This window comes from Meles meles, chromosome 19, assembly GCF_922984935.1.
Source record: "Meles meles chromosome 19, mMelMel3.1 paternal haplotype, whole genome shotgun sequence".
NCBI classification, from domain to species: domain Eukaryota; kingdom Metazoa; phylum Chordata; class Mammalia; order Carnivora; family Mustelidae; genus Meles; species Meles meles.
In genome coordinates this window covers 33,377,317-33,400,764 of record NC_060084.1, presented here as the reverse complement: position 1 = coordinate 33,400,764, position 23,448 = coordinate 33,377,317, and the positions used below count along the sequence as shown (strand labels likewise).

Sequence of the window (23,448 nt, the reverse complement as noted above, 5' to 3'; positions counted from 1 at the left end):
TGTTGGCTGCACACAGCCCCAGGATTTAGCCACACAAGCTGCAGAGACCACCAGCCACAGATCCAAAGCTCTGCTGAACATCATCACAGTGAAGGACCGGTGCAGAAACAGGATCCCCAAGACGGGAAGGGACTGGCGCGGAGACCCCAGCACTGAGAGCCTCTGACTCCTCACCAGGTCTGCTGCTCTGGGTCTGCTCGTCCGAGAGTGCTGGGCAACAGAGGCCGGGAGGCCACCCCACACGAGCCTCCACGAGGACAGCCACGGGTGCCACACCAAGCACCTGTTCCTCTTTGGGTGGGGGTGAGGCTAAGTACAAGACCCCACCATCCTGGCTTCACCCCATGACCCTCCGTGCCCACGGGGGCCCCAAAGAGCCCCAGGAGGGGCATGCAGTGGACAAAGGTACTCACCTGCAGCTCGGTCTGGAAGAAGAACTTCTGCGGGCACTGCGAGCAGTCGTAGATCTTGTCCTCCTGCCCGTGCACGGCAAAGATGTGCTGCTGCAACTTGTTGGCCTGGACAAAGACTGGACATGGACACGGCCGTCAGGGCCAGACTCTGGAGACGCCAGCCCGGCCACCCCCAACCCATTCACAAGTAGGGAATCACACAACCACGGACACAGTCAGCCAAATATGGGGCTACTAGGAGACCACCGGCAGCTATTAGAGGGAGCGGAGCCAGGGGAGCTGAGCTCTGCCACCAAGGGGCTGTGCAACGTTGGGTAAGTCACTGAGCCTCTCTGGGCTTCATTTCTTCTTCTGAAAAAAATGAGGATCATTAAAGTATGTAGCTCAGTGGTTGGCTGGGAGGATCAAGTGGGTTAATACTTGCAAAATGCTTGGAAGATGGCCTGGCGCAGGATTCGTGGACCATCGCCACTTGCCGGACACTGTCTGCGTGTGGGCTCCTAACTCTAGCACAGGCCTGTAAGGCGAGCACTATTGTTACCCTCATTTTATGGACGAGGAAACTGAGGCACTGGGAACGTTAAATGACCCGTCCTAGGTCCCACTGCTAGCAGGCGGCAGAGCTGTGGGTTGAATTAAATAAATTTAACACATTGTCTGGTACAAGAAGGTAATCAATAAACACGAATTACTATTCTTGTTGAGGTTATATTCCTCAGATCCCCACACAGAGGCCCCATGTCCTGGGTCAGTAGACCTGGCAGCCAAAGCCCCTTGGTGCCAGTCTCTGCCTGGCCCACAGTGTATGATGGTAACAGATGGGTGGGGGTGCTCCCGGGACTGAGGGGGAAGTGGCCCCAGGGTGTTCCAAGACTCCCGTGCACCCCGGAGGCGTGTGAGTGTGCAGGGACTCTCCCCGTAGCACAGCCCCTTCCTTAGGCCTGTCGTGGAGTGGGTCACAGCCCTGGCTTCCCGGTGGCAACAGTCCACGAGGCAGCCCCGGCCCTGGGCGCACACAGGAGGTGGCCCCGAGGCAGCTGTGTGTCTGGGAGGTGAGCACTTCAGAAATCCTCTCCCGCCAGGCGCCCTCCCCGGGGTGGGCTTCCTGCCGTGGCAGACGACAGATGTCGGGGGCGGCAGGGGGAAGGCCAGGGCTCCCCCACGCACACCGGCTGCCATCTGGGCAGCAGGAGGGGGGGATGGCAGAGCCCCTGAGACTCGCCTCGGGCCGGGACAGCCGCTCGCCTGGGCGGGCAGCCAGGCTGGGGGTGGGGGCCAGGGGCTGGGGACTTGGCCAACAGAGCTGCCCTTGACCCCTCCATCCTGGAGCATGGATGGAGCAGGGGCCCAGGCAGGCCCAGGAGGTGGGGAAGCCAGGAGATGTGTATAGAGAGCGCCCCACTGTTGCTGGACAGAGCTCACAGCTAGGAAGAGGAGCCTGGAGCCCGCAGAAGGCAACAGAGGGGTGAGGCTGGGCTGGAAAAAGCAGTTATGCAGCGAGGGTTGAGCTAGGAAAGAGGGCCCTCAACCTGCCTAAGAGGAGGGGCCAGAGGTGAGGGGGGCGGGCCAGCTCTGCCTGGGGCAGGCAAGTCCACGTCAGGGCACGAGCATAGGCAGAGGTCCGATAATTAAAGGGTTAGGCCGTGCATCCCCTCCCCCACCCCAAGCACACTCACCTGTGAAGCACACGGGGCACTTGAAGGTACCGCCCATGCCCTCGAAGCTGTGCTCAATGAGATGACACAAGAGCTTGGCTGGGGAGTCGAACATCTGGTTGCACAGCTTACACTCGTGGTTGATGCCTTCCTCTGCAAGGAGAACGGCGGCCATCAGTGACCCTGTAAACCGTGTCCTCCGGACACAGGAGCCCAGGGGCCCCAGCATAGCCCAAGCCAGCCTCTCCCTGGTCCCCAGAACCAGGGCTGGTGCAGGGGCCACAGATGCTGAGACCCAACCCAGCTCCATTCGGCCCTGCCCCCAGAGGCCGACAGACCCCGGCGGCCAGCCCCCACATTTCTGGTTCGTGAAGGCATCATTTGCTGTGATCTCTCTTGCTGGTCAAGCAAGAATGTGTGCGGGCCATGATCAACAGCTTGAATCTGAGACCACGTCCCAGTGAAGAGGAGGCGAGGATGGGGTCTGCACAGAGGAAGGAGAAAAACCAGACTTTTTAAAAATCCAGGAGCGTATTTCCTGAGCACATGCTATGTGCCAGGCACCTTGAGCTGGAGATTCTGTGGGGACCTAAGCAGAGAACGTGCTTGTCCCCATTCTAGGGGTGAGAGAGACACATAATAAAGATGACCAACACATAACACAGTGTCAAGAGGTGACGAGAGGACATGGGGACTCCCTAGGTGACAGTCAAGGGCAAAGGCCCTGAATTGAGCCCGTGATGCGCTAGCTTGCTGGTAGCAGGAAGGCAGACTGCCTGAAGCCTGGGGGCCGGGTGGGGGGTGGTGAGGTCAGAGGGGAAGCAGGGATGCCCATCGCCCAGGGCATGCTGGCCACTTGAGCCACCATCAATAGATATCACTAAAACAACAACAAAATGATCTTTTTAAAAATTTTAGAACAGATGGACTATGGACAGCATCTGATGGACAAAGGGCAGACACCCTGTCCTTTCAGATCAGAACATGGCTCCATCTACCCACCTGGGAGCTGCGATGACCTCAAACCTTCACTCAAAGGGGCCCAGGGAAGAGAGTGTATCCCGGGGAACTGGCCTCTCGCCAACACCCAGGGGAGCAGAGCCGAGGTCTGGCGCCCAAGCCCAGAGTCAGCAGGGCAGAGTTCGAATCCTGGATGCTTCACCACACCATGGGGCCCCGGCGTCAGTCCACTCAGAGTAAATGAGTGCCCCTGATCCCCTGTCCCATGAGGCTGTGTGAGGATGGAAGGGGCCAGCGTCTGCCACCAGTGTGGCCCGTGGCTCGGCAGGTGGTGTGGTGAGGAGTCACCCTGGCATGAGGGTCACCTCATCCAGGCTCGGAAACCCATGCTGCCACTCGCTGCATGATTTTGGGCAAGTTATGTAACCTCTGTGTGCTTCGGTTTCCTCTCTTCTCAAATACACAGTAACCGCCTTCCTTCACGTACACACCCACGAGAAGGGCCAAAATCCAGAACCCAGATGACAGCAAGTCCTGACAAAGACGTGGAGCAACAGCAATCCCCACCCCCTGCTGCTGGGAATGCCAAACGGCAGAGCCGCCCTGGAAGACGGTTTGGCGGCTTGTCACAAAGCGAAACACACTCTCACTCTAGGATCCAGCCATCTCCCTCCCTGGAGATCTCCCTCCCACCCAAAGGAGCTGAAAACTTCTGTCACACAAGAAGCTGCACACGGATGGTTATAGCAACTTTATTCATAATTTCTGAGCCTCAGAAGCAACCAAGATGCCCTTCCGTGGGTGAACGGATACACACAAACTGTGGTCCATCCAGAGGATTATTCACGTATCACTCACGCTGAAGTCAACTGTGAGGTCAAAGCCGTGAAAAGACGCGGAGGAATTGCCAGCGTGTGTTACTAAGTGCAAGAAGCCAACCCGAGAAGGCTCCGTGCTGTACGATTCCAACTATTCTGGAAAAGGCAAAACTATGAGGACGATAAAAAGATGAGTTGGTTGCCTAAGGTAGTGGCGGGGATGAACAGGCAGAGCAGAGATTTGGAGGCAGGGGAAACACTCACTAGCATATTACAATGACGGATGTACGTCATGACACATTTGTCCACACCCCCAGAAGGTACAACACCGAGGGGGAACCTCAAGGCAAACTACGGACTTCAGGCGATTACGGTGTGTCCCTGCAGGTTCGTCTTTGCAAAATACATGTACCCGGTCCTTCTGGTGAGTGGCCTGGGTGCCGGAAGCTATGCGCGTGTGGGGCAGGGCCTAGAAGGGAAATTTGTGTATCTGATCTCTCGATTTTATCATAAAACTAAAACTGCTCTAAAAAAGTAATAAAAGTTGGGGTGCCTTGGTGGCTCAGTCGGTCGAGCGTGTGACTCTGGATGTCAGCTCGGGTCATAATCTCAGGGTCCTAAGATGGAGACCCGCATCAGGCTCCATGCTCAGTGGGGTGTCTGCTCGTCCCTCTCCCCCTTCCCTCACCTGCCCCTCCCCACCACATATGCGCATACTCTCTCTTTCTCTCAAATACTTAATTAAATATTTTAAAAATAATAAAAAAAAGTCTTCAAAAAATGCCACTCCCCCCCCCCCAGTAGCCCTCCTCTTATAGTTGATGTGACAATTCAATGAGTTAACACAGGGGCCCCTGGACGACGCAGTCCGTTGAGCGTCTGACCCTTGGTTTCGGCTCAGGTTCTGAGCTCAGTATGGTAGGTTCAAGCCCCGCAGCAGGCTCTGAGCTCAGTGAGGCGTCTGCTAAAATTCCTCTCTCCTTCTTCCTCTGCCCCACCCCAGGCTCTTTCTCTGTCAAATAAATAATCTTTCCCCCCAAAAAGGTAAATGGGTTAATACCTAAAGAGGGTTTTAAGCAGCCCCAGCACAGAGCAAGTGCTCAGTTAGTGTTTGTTGTCAAGCATGCCAGTATCAGCGAGAGTATTATCTGGGACAGCCAAGGACACAGGCTCCCTCTCGGGCTCCCCCAGGGAACCAGCCGCCCCGAAGGTGCCAGGTGCTCTGATTTGCCCTCAAAGGCAAGAATTCGGTAGCAGAGGGGCTCTGCCAGTGGTAAGGCATGCACACAGATGGGCTGAGGCTCCTGGTGAGTCCCTGGGTCCCCAGGCCCTGGCAGGGGCTGACAGGGACAGCATGCCTCTCCCTGGCCCAGCCATCCCCCAGCCCTCCCCGGGCACCCCCGCAGAGGCGCACGCACACACGTGCACGTGCCGGTGGGCCTGCCCCACATAGCCCACTGGCTGGAATCTACCGGGTGTTTGTCGTGCCCCTGGAGCCCCGGCAACTAGGCCACACGCACCCGGCAGAGACTCAGGCAGAAAAGGAATTCATTGACAAGTTTGGGGACACGGGGCAGGCTCAGCACGCTTGCCGCACAGGCCCTACTCACGTCCTCCACTTCCCTTGGGGAGACTCTCATCATAATTAGAGATGGCCTCCTGTGTGGGGGCTGCCTCAGAAGACCCCCCAACACAGCCCCGCCCCCACACAAACAATGCTTCTTGGTGCCTGGCACAACGTAAGGAATAGATGAACGAAAAGCAGAGAAGTACCAGCCTTATGGATGGCCTCCCTGGTAGAATGTGGGCACCTCTTGGGCATTAACAAGGCAGATGGGATGTGGAATGATGATTTTAAGCTGAGAACATAAATTAAATATCAGAATTAACCCAGCTGGCTGGTAAAACCCCATTTCTAGGAAAGAGAATTTGACCACTTGCTAAGGTAACAGCCAAATGGGGGCAGTGCTCTGAATGGGATTCAAAGCCCTTCTCATCCATATGGATCCCACCTGCACACCACCTCCAGGCAGCCTCCCCTGACTACGCCAGCATGCACGGCTGCACCTGGCTGGGCACGTGACCCAGGATTCCTCTAGACATATCCTAGGAGTCTTTCTGATCCCGGCAACTAGGTGATGGGTGCAGATAATGGCTCTCCCTCCTCCAGCCCCCAGAGCATCAGGCCCCGCTTGGACCCACAGAAGGAGCTCGAATACTCACAGAGGGAAGACGCCCCCGGCTGGGCCCTCTCCCCCTGCCCAGCCAGAGCCAGCTCCCCAGGCAGGGATGGCAAAGGAGGATTTACTGCTCTCTGCCGAGCGGGGCCTTGATCCACTTGGCTGTGAATGGAGACGTGCCGTCTGATGCACAAACACCGAGAGGACAAAGAAGGCTCCCGCAACTTATAAATCAGAGAAATCATGTCTGACAGTCACTTTCCGTTCTCCGAGTGCCAAGCCATTCATCAGCCAGTCTCCCCTGATTCACAGACGCCGCTACACCCCGCACCCACATTCATGAATGTGTGCACAGTCAGGCAGCCCTGCTGCCGCCAGCCGGGTCCGGGGCCCCAAACAGCTGCCATTTCAGCACTTCGCACCCCCAAACCAGTGTCGATGCGAGATTGTGGGCTAATTAGATCAAGAGCCCGGTAGACAACCGCGTGTCCCTGCTCCGTTTCCCCGCCCCCGGGCCCCCCAACATGTTAAAGAGACTCAAACCTGGGGAGACGGGGGAGGGAACATAAAACAAGCGCCAAGCGAAAACGGAGCAAAAAGTAAGAAAGCTGGAGCGGCTCCCGCAGACCCAAGAATCTCTCCCACTCAGGCTGGACCTTCAGGTCTGCAAACCTTCTTTCTGAAGGACACGCCCTCTCCCCACTGGAGGCAGTTGGAGGAGCTCCCTGGGGTGTCCATCCTGTATACCTCTCCCTATCCAGCCATCCAGGAAAATGGGGAGGAGGGGCGGGGCACTGCCCTAGTTGTGTGCCAACACACTCCTGTGGGCGCCGGTGACCCAGGAGCAGCCAGCCCACGGATACGGACCGAGTCCGTCGCCACCCGGGGTTCCTTACCCCGCCGACACGGACGACCTCTCGTCCGTCCCAAGCCGCGGGCTCCTCGGAGAGCAGCACCCTCTGAGAGTAACTTTCCCGAATTATGTAAGATCGCACAGCCTCGGCAGACACCTTGGAGCAGAATGACAAAGCTGTCAGGGAGCCTGCGGGCCCCTGCGCCCCGGCACGGGGGGGCTGGAGGATTTTGTGAGTTAAGACGCAAAATCACTTCCTCTCCTTTTTATTCTTTTTCTTTCTTTCTTTCTTTTTTTTTTTCATAGCACATGACAGGCATCCATAAGAGAGACCCACACAACTCCAGTGAATTATGCAGCCCCGCTCATTTGTAAAGTGAAATGCAGATTTTTGCCTGCTCACTGTGCCAGATCTTTCCTCCCAGTCCCCGTAAGTCGGGGCTGGCATGGGGAATCCATTGATTTCTTATGATTTTTTTTAAAAATAAAAATAAATAAAAACCATAACTGCCAAAGAAACAACCCAGCAAGCACGAATATCAGAGACTCCCCCCACACAGATCCCACCCCAACCCTCTCTCTCTCTCTCTCTCTTTTTTTTTTTTTTGCCTCTGCTCAGGAATAATAAGTGTTAATTTTACACTTCATTTCTCAAAAAAATAATAGGATGTGCTTTTGCTTAAAACCAAGTCATCCTGCTGGAACCTTTCAGGCTGAAACTGTGTCAGCCCAAAAGAGGGGCAGAGGGCTTTGTGGAAGAGTGTCGTGCCGAGATGATAGCTCCCTGTAATGTCCTCGGTACCGACTTTTGTCTCCAAAAGCATTTGATCCTGGCAGACACATACTTATTTCCATACAGGTCTTGGGGGAAGCCAGGAGGAGAGAGAGCTGATTATCAGAATCCTGAAGGTGAAGCTCAGGTGGGCCCCACTGATGTCAAAGGCAGGCCTGGGCGCACATTCGGAGGCCATAATTTGCTGCCTGGGAGGGAGGGGCAGGCGGCTGCGGCGGGGAGTGGACGGTGCATTGTTCTCGGGCTCTCGTGCACTGAGCGCGACCTGCTCCCGCCATATCACTCGGCCCGGCCCTTCTCTGAGCAGGGACCCCACTCGGGGAAGCTGACCCGGGAGTGGTGTCATTATGGCACAGACCCCTCCCAGGGGAGAGGACCAGTGACTGGCACCTGTGTCGACGGCGGGCGTAATTAGCCACCTCCATTCGGGGAGCGGCAATTAAGGACACAGGAGGGAGAGCGAGAAACGCTTAAGTTTGAGTCCCAGTTCCAGTCATTCGCTGTGTGTACTTCGTTAGTTACTGAACCTCTCTGAGCCTCAGCCCCTTCTGCTAGAAAATGGGAAGCATCATCACAGGGTTTTTGTAAGGTGCCAAGCAGGCGGCTTCTGGCGCAGGATGTCTGCCCTCAGTGAAACTCTCTCCCCCCAGACCACCTTCTTGTCCTCCTTCCCTCACTTCATTCGGGAGTCTGCTCAAATGCTACCTCTTCTGCGAGGCCTTTCTGGATGCCCCCCGCTAAAGGAGCACACACCCCCCAACTTTTTCTAGCTCCTTACCCACCTTTAATTTCCTTTATAGTGCTTATCACCACCTGGAGTATTACAGAGTTGACTGTTTTGGTTTCTTTTTTTTTTTTTTTAATATTTTATTTATTTATTTGACAGAGAGAGATCACAAGTAGATAGAGAGGCAGGCAGAGAGAGAGAGAGAGAGGGAAGCAGGCTCCCTGCTGAGCAGAGAGCCCGATGCGGGACTCGATCCCAGGACCCTGAGATCATGACCTGAGCCGAAGGCAGCGGCTTAACCCATTGAGCCACCTAGGCGCCCCTGTTTTGGTTTCTTTAACTGACTCCCTCTCTTGCACATCTCTCTCTCTCTCTCACTCACACACACACACACACACACACACACACACACACCCCAGCACAGGGTAATGTAAGCTCCCTGAGAGGTGTTTTGCTCATGCTATGTCACCAGTGCCTAGAATAGGACCTGGCACATAGTAGGTGCTCAATAAATAGTGAATGAGCGACTCGTGCAAAGCACTTAGTACAATGCTTGGAACATGGGGTATGGTTGCTGGGAAATGCTGGTTGACACACACCAATGGTCTCCCCACCCAAACTGAAAGGACTGGTGGCTTCCAAATGTGTGCTTGCCTTCAGAAACTCGCTAGTCAGATCCTAATAGAATGGCCTGCCCCAGGAATAGAGACCTGGAGGGTCCCCCTCAGTGGAGCGAAAAGGAAAAAAAGCCCTAAAGGGGCAGCACCCATGTCCCATGTCAGCAAGGTGGCCGAGGCCAGGGTGGGGGCACACGATCACTCTAAGCAGCCCTCTATACCTTCAGAAAATGCCCAAATAGGCCCAGGACTTGAGACCTTAAGCAAGCCACCCTCTGCTCCTTGATCATCCAGAATTTGGGGGTGAGAAGAAGGACGGAGAGAAATACCCTCCTGGCTTCCACATTTGAGCCTGGAGGTCCCCTTGCCAGCACCAGCTCCAGCTGGCAGGAGGGCTAGGAACTGTCCCCAGGTAAGTGGGGAGGAGCCCACACAGTGACTGGCATGGGCCAGCCCCGGGCTGTGGCACTGTCCCTGAAATGGCATTTCTGGGAGTGGAAGGGAGGCAGGGGAGGCACAGGCTGCCTCATCGAGCTGAAACTCTCTGCTCCCCGCTCGGGTGATAAATTCACCAGCCTTCAATTCCACAGCCCACCCCAAGGCTCAGGTCAAGTAAAAACCTCTGAGATCCCCGAGCCCGGGCTCGGACACACACAGGGCACACAGAGATAAGGAGGAGGAAGAACAAGCAGCCCAGCATCCATCCAGGTAAAAGAGCAGGCAAGACGGGGACCCCAGGAGAGGACCCCTCTGATGCTGTCCTAGTAAAAAAGCAACCAGAAGCCAGCACCGAACAGGAAATAGAAACATAGGCCAATGGGGGACACAGTTCTTTGTTCTCTGTAAGGAACAAAGACCTTTGGGTGGAAGAGAAGAGGGCAGATACTAGTATCTGGACAGCCAGGTCGGACTCTTTATCTATTGATTCGTTATTAAATCCCACAAGGAAATGAACCAAGGCAGGCTGCAAGGGAAGGGGGGGCGGGTTATATGACATTTGACCTGGAAGCTGACAAGGGACAAAAGAAGAAAACAGGGTCTGCGGGTGAGCCCTTCCCCAGAGGCCAGGCAGGAACTGAAGGAACATGGAAGTAGGGGCAAGGGCTGATCTTGGGATCCCCAACACCTTAGGCCCTGATGGCTCTGAGTAATTACAGCCCTGCTAGGCAGCTTTGGTCCCCAGACCCGAAGCCCCCACACCTCCAGAAGCTGGTGAGAAATGTAGAAAATCTCAGGCCCCATCCCAGATCCACAGAATGAGAATCTGCGTTTTTAAAGTGCCCTGTGATTCAGGAATGCCTTCAAGTTCGAGGAGTCCTGAGTCCTATAAAAGGCCTCTGGGGATGCCCAGCTTATCGGAAGCCATGAAGACGTGCGTTCACGGCTGTAATCTTCCCCAGGATTGTATGCTTCTATCTCTACAAGAGAGAAAAGTTTTCTACGGTCACTTGTCGACATTTTACAGAAGACTGAGAAATACTCTCCTGTTATCCCAACTGTAATGAGAATGACCTGGGGTGTCTTTGGAGGGGCTGTTGGAGACTCTAGGGGCAGTGGCTGACAGTGTTTCGAGCATCCTGGCATCCCCGCTGCCCCAGACCCCAAATGCTGATGTGCTCAGGGCCACTCAGCGCCTCCCCTCACTCAAGAGCACTTAGCCATTGCTTGAAGGCACACCCCGCCACCACCGCCCCCATTCTGGGCTCCGGTTTTCCTAATTAATCCTGGAGGATGGGCTGTGCCCTTCCTCCTCCCCTTGGGGGCACCTTCCCAGGCCTCTCTGGCCATGAGGGACCCATCTCCTGGTCCCTCGTGTTTCAGAAAGGCTTATAAATGAGCTCTGGCAGCCTGAACCAGGGCCCCACGGGGGACCCGGAGCCTCTTCAAAACAGAGCCCTGACAATTAGGCAGTCTGAGTTTTGAAAGGCTTGGGATTGATGGCGTGGACAGTAAAAATATCACCTGGGGAGCTGGGTGTAGTCCTCTGAGGGTTGCCTGAGGTCAGTTGCCATGGCAACGGAGAATGAGCTCAACCTTGTAACTGACCCTTATCTTTTTTTGATCTGTGGGCCACTTGGGGCCAAGGCTTGAAATCAACTGGAAAATAATCCGGTCACATATCAGAAAGAAAACTATTTATACTTATTTACCCAGGTATCCACCAACATCCCCATTCGGCACTGAATGGGCCGCCACAATAAACCAGTGTGGCCGGTCCAAAAGGAGGCTACCGGCCCGCGGAAGAGAGGGGAGATGGAATCCCCCACCTCCGTAGAGTGCGGCTCTGCTCTGGCCTGTAGGCAGGTGCTCGGATGGAAAGGGCGCCCCTCCCCCACCCCACCCCTGGTGTCTTTCCTGCCGGAAGCACTGGGCCCTCTCGCAGGCCAGCATCCGGTAGGAATCCATTGGAGGAGCTGGCCTTGGATGTCTCCTTTCGTCTGCTGCTCAGGCGTGTCAGTCCAGCCTGGCCTCATCGAGAGGCTGTTTGGCTTTATTCCAGGGTCGGGGGAGGCTCCCCTCTGCCAGAGGTGTGTCCCCAGCAGAGAGGCTGGACCTGGATGCCAGGCAGATGCGCATCTCTGCACCTCGGGGAGGGGTCCCCATGAAGTCTGGGGGAGGCAGGCTGAGCAGAGGGACACCTGCAGGCCCTCCGTCCTGGTCCCACCCCCCCCCCACACCCAGGGAAGGCCTGGCTGGCTCAGCCACCCCTCCCGCTCACCCTGGTGTTCCCATGGCAAGACAGCCATCTGGCCAAGGCGCATCTCCAGGACCTTGCTATCCTGAGTTAGAAGGACTCGAGCATTCCCTTTTCCTCCGAAACTCAAGTCAGAAGACTCCAGATGGTTCCACTGACCGACTGCTCCCAAGAGCCACGTCACACGAATGTTAGCGAGGGGTCAGTTAAGCTTGAGGATGATTCCGGAGAAACTCCCCTGGAGATTTCCCATCACTGCAAACAGGACAGCTCAACTGACTGCCCCCCACTCACCCCTGTTCCATCAAGATGAGCTTCGTCTGGGAGCAGAGGGGGAAACGGGGCTAAAAACCAGGCAGCGTGGAGGCTGTTCCTGGCTCCGCCTCAGATGCGCAGGGTGACTGCACTGAATACGGTGCTGTGAGCTCAGTCTTCTTGCCTGTGAAATGGGGAGAATGCCGTCTCCCTGACAGGGCTGTGAAGAAGAGGGAGTGAGAACGAGGTAAAGAATGCTGACCACAGTATTACTACCAAGCTGCCGTGATTTCGGGCCTGATTTTGCCCTGAAACTCCACGCCCACGGTCTGGAACACAGTGGGCACTGTGGGGTCACCAGCAGAGCCCCCCACCCCGGAAAATGTTTAAAGAGCTCTGACATGGCGCCTGGCACACTGTGGGTACTCGGTCTATGTTACGTCCATCTGGCCAAGGCTTCTGTGTCGGCTTCCCTGGTCTCTCTCCTCCTCCACCTCCACACCACTCCCCGTATTTGTGATGGCCAAAGTTGTCTCTGGATTTCAGACCCTTTGTTCAACGGGGGCTTGCCTAGCTTCCTCCTTCCAACCACAGCAGCCGACTCCGCCACCCCTCAGATGCGCCTGAAGCCAACACTTCTTCTTTCTTCACAGTTCTAAATCCCACTAAAATTCAGTGGGATATCCACAGAAGTCTAAACCGGGGCCAGGGACAAGGACGTGTCTCGGGCTCGCACGGCACCTGTCCGGGCTGGGCCTGCCCTTCCTGCTAGCTTGGCCCATGCGGGGGCCTCCCCAAGGGCACCAGGGCTCCGAAAGTCTCAGACAGATGCTAGCCCGGGGCAGAGATCCACGATGGAGTGTTTCCAAGTGCATTGCCTGCTTCCGCACGGTCCTGGGTGGTTCGTGAGGAAATGCACAGGCCTTGCATACAGGCCTCTGCTTGCCAGCGTGGTGTGGTGGCTGACAAAGACGGGGACCTCTCAGCAGTCTGAGCTGGGCATAAGCGTTACGACGTGCTGACTGGTTGTCTTTGGTGAAGACAAAGGCACCAACCAGGCCCCGGATAGGTCACTAAGAGATGAGAGGGGCCTCTCAGAGCCGCTTGATGGAAAAAGCAAATGTACGAGTAACTGACCAACTCACCCACAGACGGACCTTCCCGGGGGACTCGGAGGAGAGAGAGTGCTCCCAAATCCAAACTTCTGGAACTTGACCCTTTAGGGGTTCGACGCATCTTGCTGATGAAGACATTCCACTGCCCTCCTCACACACACCCCCTTCCACCTGATAGAGACAAAGGCCCTCAGGAAATGAAGACCTTACCGCATCCCTCAGGGGCCCCCAAGGCCAAACAAGCAGCTAATTCTCGCTTAACACACCAAACACCTACGGACGGAGATCCCAGATCTTCAGGTTCCAGTTTTCCCCAACAAGGCAACTGCTTAAAAATCCATCATGTTAATAATCATCGGATTAGTGCCCCTCTAATAACATACAATTAACGTGACGGGCAGGCTGCAAAACCCTGATTGTCACCAACCCTGCCGGGGACACGTGAATGAGCCCCGCTTCTCCTACAAGGGTTTTCTCTGCCGCTGACATCATTTTCCTGTACCAAGAGCCCGTTTTTAAAAGGAGCGCGGCAATGTGTCAAGAACCCAGGGCTCTCCACGTGCAGCGCGCCCACGCAAAAGGCAGACAGCGCCGGGTTTCCCAAAAGTTTCTCAACCAGAGAGACACAGAGCCTTCTCCGCAGTTCAGACGGCGGAAGCTCAGACGGGAGGCGGCAATCCACCCCTTCCTCCGCCCTGGCCACACTAATTGGACCCTGGGCATCCCCACTCCTCAGCAACACTCCAGGCAATGGTAAGTCACAAGACTGGGCTTGGTTCTGTCACAACATTTTCAAAAACGCACGCCTCTGCTGGATCCACACGGTCCATTATGGTCCTTCCTAGCCACGTGCGGCTCTTTAAATCTCAACTGATGAACGTTAAATAAAAGTAAAAATTCAGCTCTACTTTTTTTTTTTTTAAAGATTTTATTTATTTATTTGACAGACAGAGATCACAAGTAGGCAGAGAGGCAGGCAGAGAGAGAGGAGGAAGCAGGCTCCCTGCAGAGCAGAGAGCCCGATGCGGGGCTCGATCCCAGGATCCTGGGATCATGACCTGAGCCGAAGGCAGAGGCTTTAACCCACTGAACCACCCAGGCGCCCCTTCAGCTCTACGTTTTAAGTGCTCAACAGCAACGTGGCTAGTGGCTACTGATTCGGACTGCGTGCAACATTTCCGTCACGGCAGAAAGTTCTAGGGGATGGCGCTGTGCTAGAACGCAGGCAGCGTGAAGGCCGGGACTCTCCCTGTCCTGACCAACACTCTACTCCCAACCGTACAATGGTGTGTGGTACACAGCAGTGTATTAAAGATATTCACTGATTTGGAGTGTATGTGTTCCAAAATGGTTTTTCTTGTTGTTTTTGTTTTTGTTTTTTAAATATTTTTTTATTTGACAGAGAGAAATCACAATTAGGCAGAGGGGCAGGCAGAGAGAGAGGAGGAAGCAGGCTCCCCGTGGAGAAGAGAGCCTGACGCGGAGCTCGATCCCAGGACTCTGGGATCATGACCCAAGCCGAAGGCAGAGGCTTTAACCCACTGAGCCACCCAGGTGCCCCCCAAAATGTTTTAAGGAACTTCTCATCCCCTTTACTTGTTAGCTCTTGTCGGGATTCCCCTTCGTGGAAAACTATCCGGATGTGAGCCTCTCTGACCTTCAACTTAAACGTCTACCCTAATCATCATGTGGCTGCTTTGCCCAGGGCAGATAAGAATATGGGGGAATTCAGGAACATTCCAGAGTAGTAAAGCTTCTCTGAAAGGTATAACCCAAGGAAATCGGTAACTTTGGACCAATAGGTTCTGAAGTCAAGGGATAACAACTGGGTCCCTAGCTAGTTTGGAAGCCCACCTGCTACGCCATTAAGCCTCCTCTCACAAAGCAGCCTGTGTCCTCTGCTCCCTGAGGAAGTATGGAATGTCAGCAAACAGGACACCTGCTGGCGGTCAAGGCCAGGAGAGAGATTAACAGATGCCCCTTTAAACTGGCTTAGCCCGGATGCTGGTGAAGGAAGCAAACGCTTGCATTCGTAATGCTTAGCTAAGTGGTTTGTGGGGTTTCCTACTCCGCTTCTGCTGCCCACACCTCCAAGAACTGGGGCTTTGCCATGACCCAAGTAAAATGAAAATGGAACTCAAATTGGAAATGCAAACGCAACATGGAATACATGAACACACTCAAAGCAACGTTACATCCTTCAAGTCGTCATCCGATCCCGACCACCACGCCCACGCTGAGCCGACTCCAAGGGAGAAGCTCGTCCTTCAGTTCGGCTCGAAAGCCACGAGACAGAGCACAGCTTAGAGTCGCACGCATGGCACTCCGAGGCAGTCTCTGGGGTCAGACGTCCTCTCGTCCACTCTGGTCTCCACTCCCTCCCCCAACCATCCATCGAAAATATCACCTGTCTGAGGGCAGAGGGTCACAGTCTTCTTTCATCCTCCAACAGACCCAGGACCGAGCCTAAGTGAGGCCTGTTGGATGCCTCGAGCTCGCAGTAGCATGCATTTACTGATATGGTCAGCTTCCAGATCTATGTGCTCCCAGATGGTAGTCTCGGATCGTTTGGACCCAGCACCCAGAGACCAGATGCAGGGGTCTGCCAACTTGGGGCAGCTGAGGCCCCACAGCCTGGATCCCAGAGGCTGGCCAGTCTGCCTCTGTCCACGGCCAGCTCCATTCATCACCTGCCACCAGTCCCCCCAAATCTGGGGCCCACTCCCACTCCACCCACCATTCCTAGCCCAAGAAGGCAGTTCACAGACAGCTGTGGACAGTGCCCCTCCCTGTGCTCCCAGAGGAGTAGGGGACTAGCAGCCTGAGTCCAGAGGAGAGGGCAGGCTGATGGGGGAGAGGCTGGGAGGGGGCGGAGCTGCCCCCATGTAGCCCCCCACTCTCCCTGCTGGCTCAGTGAGCGGAACAGCTGCCCTTAGCTGGGGGGAAACGCATGCAGCTCGAGACCCACGCGTTGTGGCAGAGGAAGGCTCCTCCGTACCGCCGTGGCTGGCACCTGCCTTTTTCCTTCTTGGGAGACGCAGCTTCGTATAGCTTCATCAAGAAGTACGTCTTACGCCTAGCCATTCGTCCATCGCTGCCCACCCTCCGGGCCCCTCCTCGCCACACCTGCTCCCGTCTCCCGTCTTCACTCCCTAGAGCCCACACTGACCGGAGGGTGCGCCCGGGTTCTGCGCCCATCCCTTCGCTCTGCTCCTCAAGGACGGCTCCCGCACCTCCAGAGCAAAAGCTACATCCTTCTGCCACAGTGCCCGACACCCCTGCTTTCAGCCACACCCACTCCCTCCCTGAGCCCCAGGGCCTTATTCCTGACTCTGCCCCTTGATTTGAACAATTCTGCGTGCTTAGCCTGGGTCCTTCCAACCACGATGTTCTGAGAGATGCTCGTACACGGACCTTCAAGGCTCTGGTTCCGGCTGCACCTAACGCTCTCCGGAGTTATGTGAAATAAAAGGTACCTTTCAAAAATTCCCTTTGCTTAAGCTAACTTGACTTTCTCTCCCTGGCAACCCAAGCAGTCCTGCCTAATAAGTTCTCTGAGGAAACATAAAAGCAGTTCTTTCATTTGCAGCGTTACTAATAGGGCCAGACAAACACGAGGGGCTCAGTAAATGCTAACAGTTTGGTGGGTTCCTAGATGCACAGCCTCACCCCCAGGGCTCTTGACCCCACCCTGGGCATTCAGGAGGGTGAGTGTCTGGCCGCGATGCTGTCCCAGATGCAGGAGCTCAGACACATGGCTCTGGGTCCACAGTTCCCCTCGCAGGTCGGATGGTGACAGAACAGGACTGAGTCAGCCCTGGGACACTGCCCCCCAAGCAAAACGCTCTTCTCAGGGCTGGACACAGACCCCTGCTCGTGTGCTCACTGCATTCAGCGAGTAGAGCGCAAGGAGAGAAGCAGAGCTTTCGAGTCGGGGTTCAAATCCCCCTCCTGCCAGCTACCAGCTCTAGGATCTTGGGTCAGGGGCTGTTCCCCAGCAGGTAAAATGAGGAGGGTCACAGCACCTAGGCCATCAGCCTGCTGTGGGTGAATGGGCCTCCTACCCTCCATGCTGGTGATGTCCGTCACGTTACTGGCTCTGTGTAGGGCACAGGGTGAGGCACCGGGTGGACAAGCTAATAAGACACTGGCTGTCGCCCCCAAGTTGCCTAGAGGTGAGAAACCTGAGAGGCCAGGGGAAGGGACATGACGTGTGTGAAAATGCAGTCACCCAGAAGCCTTGCCAATCCCCCAAACCAGGCCCATAAGGACACCCAGCATTGGGGCGGCAAAGCTCTAAGGAAGACAGATGGTCGGGGGCCCTTGTGGATGGAGGATGCGATGGGAGCTGGATGCCCAGCAGCCCCACCAGGCCCAAGTGAGAGCCCTTGGTCCTTCCGGCATGCCACATCACAGACTTACTGACCCAGGACCCGGGAGCCACTCCCCTGGAGGGCGAGCAGAAGGGCCAAGGCCTGGTGTGGGGACTCAGGGTCATGCTGTCATCGGAAGGCTTGGTCTGACAGGATGACCTCTAATCCCACGGGGCATGAGCAGGAGATGGACACACACACACACTCACACACTCACACACGCTTCTCTAGAACCCATTTTGAGGTCCTGCAAATAAAGGAGTTTCTCAATACAGAATCTCCCATTATAGCAAAGACTGTGACCCCCAACCCCAGCTATAAAGTTAACCTTGGATTCTGGGCAGGGGAGCATCTCAAGACATTTTCTCTGCCACCTCTTTATATTTTCATCACACCCTGAACACATGAGGGGCCGACATGAATGGTCATTCGGGAACCAGAAACCAGATCCTAGCGAATTACCTTGAATTCCAGTTCCAAAATCAAGAGCGTGTCTTGGCTTCCCTGCTCACGGACGGGGCTCTGCCCTATCCTAGCCTCCATCCCTTCTCCTTGTCCAGAGCTGAGAAAGGCAGAAATCCCATGCACCTGCAGAGAGCCGTGTACATGCTCATGGGACTGGGATCCCACATGAAAACGGGAGGTTGGGATAGCCTTCTGCCAGCCTCACAACAGAGGTCACGGGTGCCTCCCCGCAGGCCGAGGCCTCCCCGGAAGTCCCCACAGGGCCTTTCTGCCAACAGACGCATGTCTTCAGAGTACAGCTCAAACTCCCGTCTCAAGAGAAACACGTCCTGCCTTCCTGCCGCTCATCTCCAGCCCCACGGAGGGACCTTGGCTCTTCTGCACCCAGAAACTCTCCTCCCCACGCCTAGCACCCTCACACCTGCTCACCACCTCTCTCTCCCCCAGCCCGGGCATTGCCTAGCGCCCAGCAAGGTGGACACAGTGGGAATCAAGGCTTGCCTCGGGGGAGGGGGCTCTCCAGAGAGAAACAACATTTACTCCCTGCCCACGGGACCAGGCACCAGGGACAAACACCTTCTCTAAGACAACACGTACAGCTTTTTTCCATTAGTCTCCCACCTCACACGAATGAAGGCGGAAATAAAACCAGGTACTCGACACAATCCTATTGTCATGTTGTTTTTTTAAAGAGGAGTGTGTCACTACGTGTGTGTGCTTTTTGAAAGAATCAGTGAATGGACACACACAAAGGCATTAGAGGGTCACCTCTGGCTGGCAGGCAAGCCACCGACCTCTCTGAACCCCAGGAGAACCAGACGAGGCAGCCTGCAAAGCACTGATTTTAATGCAACCATCAGCTATTAGTACAATCATCTCAGCATCATCCTGAGGTCACTCTCCTTGTTACTCGGCTGTATTTTCTAGATTTCCTGCAAGGAGCATGGGCAGCTTTTGTAATAAATAGAATAACAGCTTTAATTTTGAAAAAATTAACGTCCTGATTAATGACGAAGACAATGACAGCAACTACGGTGGCCCCTCTCTGGTGTCCCCATCTGAAAGGCGAGGTGGTTGGACAGAGGCCTCCATGGCCTGGCTCAGCCCCTGCTCTGTGGTTCTCCCCATCAGACCCTCTGGGTGGTGGCAGCAGGCCATACTCAGCTTGTCGTTGCCTGTCGGTCCCTGCCTGTCCCCTACCTCAGTCCCTGTCAACAAGGCTCAGTTCTATCACCTGTCCAGTGGGATGGGCAGGTCACTTTCCAGGTCTGGATTCTGCCACTGTGTGTCCGGGAAAATCAGCTCTCTGTGCCCCAGTTTCCCCATCTGTAAAACGGGGATAGGGGTGCAATGCAGAGGCACACATACAGCTTGGAGTGCACCGGCCAGGCCCTCACCAGCTCCCAAGCATGGCTGGGAAGGCGCTCTGGGGAAGCACGCGTGGTTGTCCCTCCCCACGCTGGGCTGCCCGTGAGCTGACTTGGGCTTTGTTGCAGACTCAGGCTTCAGAGGCCAGTGGAGCATGGCTGGTACGACTCACGGCCTCAAGACCAGAGGCCCGAAGCAGCGGGGAGATTGAGAGTGAGGTTCCAAGTGGGTGAGAGAGACGTCAAGGAGGCCATGACCCCTCCTAAGAGGCTGGAGGCCCCACGACCCAGTCCAGCCGTGATAGGCCAGCGCTGCCTCTGGCTCTCCCGCTCTCTCTCCCTCCTCGCCGGGGAGGCGATGGCTCCAACGGCTCAGCAGGCCAGATGCAGCCTGCCCAGATCTGCGCCCTCCGTGAGATTGAAGATGACAGGCTCCAGGGGCCGGGAGGAGCTGGGTCACAGGAAACTTGGCAACGAGAAGGGCAGGGGCAACAGCTGGGCTCACAGGACCTGGAGTCACCCCCCCCCCCCCGAGGGCCCAGCGAAGGGCTCCTCCCCTCACACCGTCAAGTCTTTAAAGGAGTTCTAAGTGCTCCCAGGCCGAGGCTGGGGTCTGACCACTGCCCCTTCCCACGCCACTGGCTTCCAAAGAGACAGTAGAAAGTGGTCCAAAGACCCAATATTTGTATTTCGAATGCTAATTTGACATAGAGGAGTGGGCATGGGGGAGTGTTTATAATCAGCACTCCAATAAGCCCACAAATGACGCCAGTATTTTATAAGCTTGTTAGAGACAAATCACCCCTCAGCTGATATTTACTTACTGATGAATCATAAAAGGGCTCAATACACAGAGTACATCCAAAAAGAATGTCTTTCTCCAGGTCCATCTTTGGCAAGAATGTTGGGAGTCCAAGCCCACTGTGCCGCCCCCACAGCACCTGTCCCCAGCCCCCCCTCCCACTCCCAGCAGCCTCCCAGGGGGCAAATCATTGGCACCAGCACCAGCTCCATGTCTCCCCGCCCCCCACCCATCAACTGGCCTAATCGGAGACTCAACCCGGCACTCCGGAGGCAGCTCTGTCCTTCTGCCGCCCCCGGAGTCCTCTGCGGGAGCAGATCCAATCCAGCTAATTTGCATAATGATGAAGCCCTCCAGTGCGGGCTGGGTCTTAGGAGGGTTGGGAAGAAATATGCCCTGTCCTTTGGAGAGGCACACAGAAGGCTCGGTGCAGCCCGGGAGGAATGGGGCGCCTGGCGGGTGGGCGGACGCGGTGAGGAACCGGCAGCTCGCCCGCCAAGGACAGCTCAGCTCTGTCGCCCGCTGAGCCCATGTCCAGCTGGCCCAGCAAAGGAAGCGCTGCCCAGGGCTGTAAACCAGCAGGAAGAAGGCTCAGAGTGCCAGCTCCAGACTCGGGCTGGACAGACCCAGGTCATAGCGACCGCCACTCACTGGCCGGCTGACCTTGGGAGAGCCACTGACCTCTCTGATCTCAGTAGGGCCAGACAAGGCAGCCCACAAAGTACTGCTTCCAAAGCACAGACAGAATGCAGGAAACGCCAGCCATTATCACGGTGACATCGTCATCTGTCCATTTGTTTATTCCGCAAATGCCAGGGATTGTGCTGGGGAGTCCGGGAGACTCGGGGACACGTATCCTGCCTCTAAATCACCTCTGGTGACAAGACCATTCACAGGTGCAAAGGTGAGGGCTGCACTTGCCCTTGAGGGGAGGCAGTGTGGAAAGGGGGCGTGTGGGAGCCACTGGAGGGCCGTCATGTTCTGCTTCTCAGTCTGGATGTGTTCAGTTCTGCAAATTCATCAGACTGAACATTTATGATTTGTGTATTGTTCTGGACATACGTCAGACTTCAATAAAGTTTGCAGAAAAACCTCTGGGTTTCTGGGTTTATGGATACATAACACCAGGCAGAAAAATTAGCTGCTTAAGAAGGGTGGATTTAAAAAATAATAAAATGAAAAGCAAAAATAAAAAATAAAAATAAAATAAATTTAAGAAAGAAAGATAAAATATTAGGGACAGGAACTGGCCAAGACGAAGAGGGAAGAAATTCCTTCTATGTGCAGGGTGGGGATCACTTTAGCACAAGTCCGGTACATAATGGGTGCTCGGTAGATATCTGTTAAATGACTGAGTGAGAGAGTGACAAATGGCTTCCTGGAGGAGGCGGTCTTGGAGGAACAGGTTTGGATGAAAAAGCAGGGAGGGCATTTAGCAGGGGACCGTCTGCAGGGGCAAAGGCCCTGGAGTGGGGGCACCTGGGTGGCTCAGTGGGTTAAGTCTCTGCCTTCGGCTCAGGTCATGATCTCGGGGTCCTGGATCAAGCCCCGCATCTGGCTCTCTGCTCAGCGGGGAGCCTGCTTCCCCCTCTCTCTGCCTGCTTCTCTGCCCACTTGTGATCTCTCTCTCTCTGTCAAATAAATAAATAAAATATTTAAAAAAAAAAAAAAAAAGGCCCTGGAGCGGCTTTGCTTTAATGACAAATGCTCCCTGGGCCAGGTGCCGCCTGGCCCAGCAGTGATCCCAGGGGTGGGGTGTCTGCCTTTGCTGGGCTCACAGTCTGAGAGGAGTCAGACATCCAAGAAGCAATTTCAGGGGGGTCAGATCCTTCCCTCATTCTACAGATACTGCCTGAGTGTCCAAATGCAGAGACAGTGCTGGGGGCTGGGGACACGCGGGTGAACAGGACGGCAGGGCCCCTGACCTCACAGCCCTCGCTGCCTCTCGCAAGTAATTGCTTTTTTAAAAATCCAGTGTGAACAACACAACAAACTTAAAGCTAGGCTAGCTTTGCATGGAGTGAGTCACTAATTATTACAGAGTTGCTATGAGGCTGGCACTATTTTTATGCCCATTTTACAGATGCTGATACTGACACTAAATGAAGTTAAGCAACTGATCCAAGGTCACAGCGCTTTCCGATGAGGTTGCCGCAGGACTGAGACGTGGCTTTTACCCTCTGCACTGTCTCTGCTGGTCAAGGGACCAAAGATGGTTCTTTGGACTCTGTAGAACATTTTCCACCCATGTCTCTTTCACAGCCTTGGGAGAAAGCCAGACAGAAGCACCCAAAATGGGTTCTTAGACCCATTTTGCAGATGCGAACCCTGGTTTTCTAAGCACTGGGCCCCAAAAGGTGGTAAGTGACAATGGAAATGAACCCCAGGGACTCAATTCCTTGTCCTTGCACTCTCCCCAGTCCGATGCTGCTGGGCAGGCCAGTGGAGGCTGTCCAGAAGAGGAGGGGCCAGGCAGGCTTGGCAGGGGCACATCCAGCATGCTGGGACCCAACATGTGCAAGCCCGGGGCCCTGACCCCACAGGACCACCCCATCTCGTCGACCCTGCTCAGAGCCCATGAACTCCATGGGCAACCTTCCTAGCCCTGCCCACCTTGCACCAGCCAGGGGGAACCCCCAACTCCACCCACTCCCTGCCCTCAGCCCCAGTGAGAAAAGCAATCACAGCTGGAGCAATGGCTCATGCTGAAACAATTCTCCGAAGCTGCCTGGGAGCAGACGTCGCTGCTTTAATGGCGATTTTGCAGTTTGGGGTGCAAAATTATTTTCCATGGCACATGGGGAGTGGGCAGAATGGATTTGCCGGTGCTGAGCTGAGGTCCTGCATCCCAAGCAAACCCACGCAGACGCTGGCCACGACTGGGCTTGAGGAGTCTCAGCCGATACAGCTCTGAGATAGGACTAGTAATTATTACCATTTACTAAGTGCTGACTATGTGCCCCACATTATGCTAAATGCTTTCCATCTGGGATGAGCTCATAAAATCTCTACGAGGAGGTAACAGTAAGCGATGGAGCCCAACATTCCAGCCACAGAGCTGTGCTCTTAACCCCTGGGCCGCACTAACTTCCTGAGCATTATTAATTATGACCATTGGTAGGATAGGGATAAAGGTAATTGGAGTCAATACTTCATTTCTGTTATTTGCCAAGCACAGAGCCAGGTGTTAGGAATATAAGCACGACTAAGAACTAAATTGTCTGCAAGAAGTAACACATGATTATACCTACAAATGCAGTAGTCTTATCGCTGAGACTATCTTTAACGATTAAGCACATGACCAGCACACAGTGAGTCCACAGTGTGTGTCTTTTAACTAAGAAAAATAATTTTTTTTAA

General features: G+C 55.0%; 1 protein-coding gene across 1 annotated transcript in view; it reads right to left on the bottom strand.

The window, feature by feature from the left end:
* ZNF423 (zinc finger protein 423) overlaps nt 1-23,448 on the bottom strand; it is a 330,711-nt gene that overhangs the window by 27,034 nt on the left and 280,229 nt on the right. Inside the window, exons 6-7 of the mRNA XM_045989431.1 lie at nt 2,090-2,221; nt 414-529 (exon numbers count right to left, since the gene is read on the bottom strand). Coding sequence (XP_045845387.1) covers nt 414-529; nt 2,090-2,221 — 248 coding nt within the window. The remainder of the gene's footprint in view (nt 1-413; nt 530-2,089; nt 2,222-23,448) is intronic.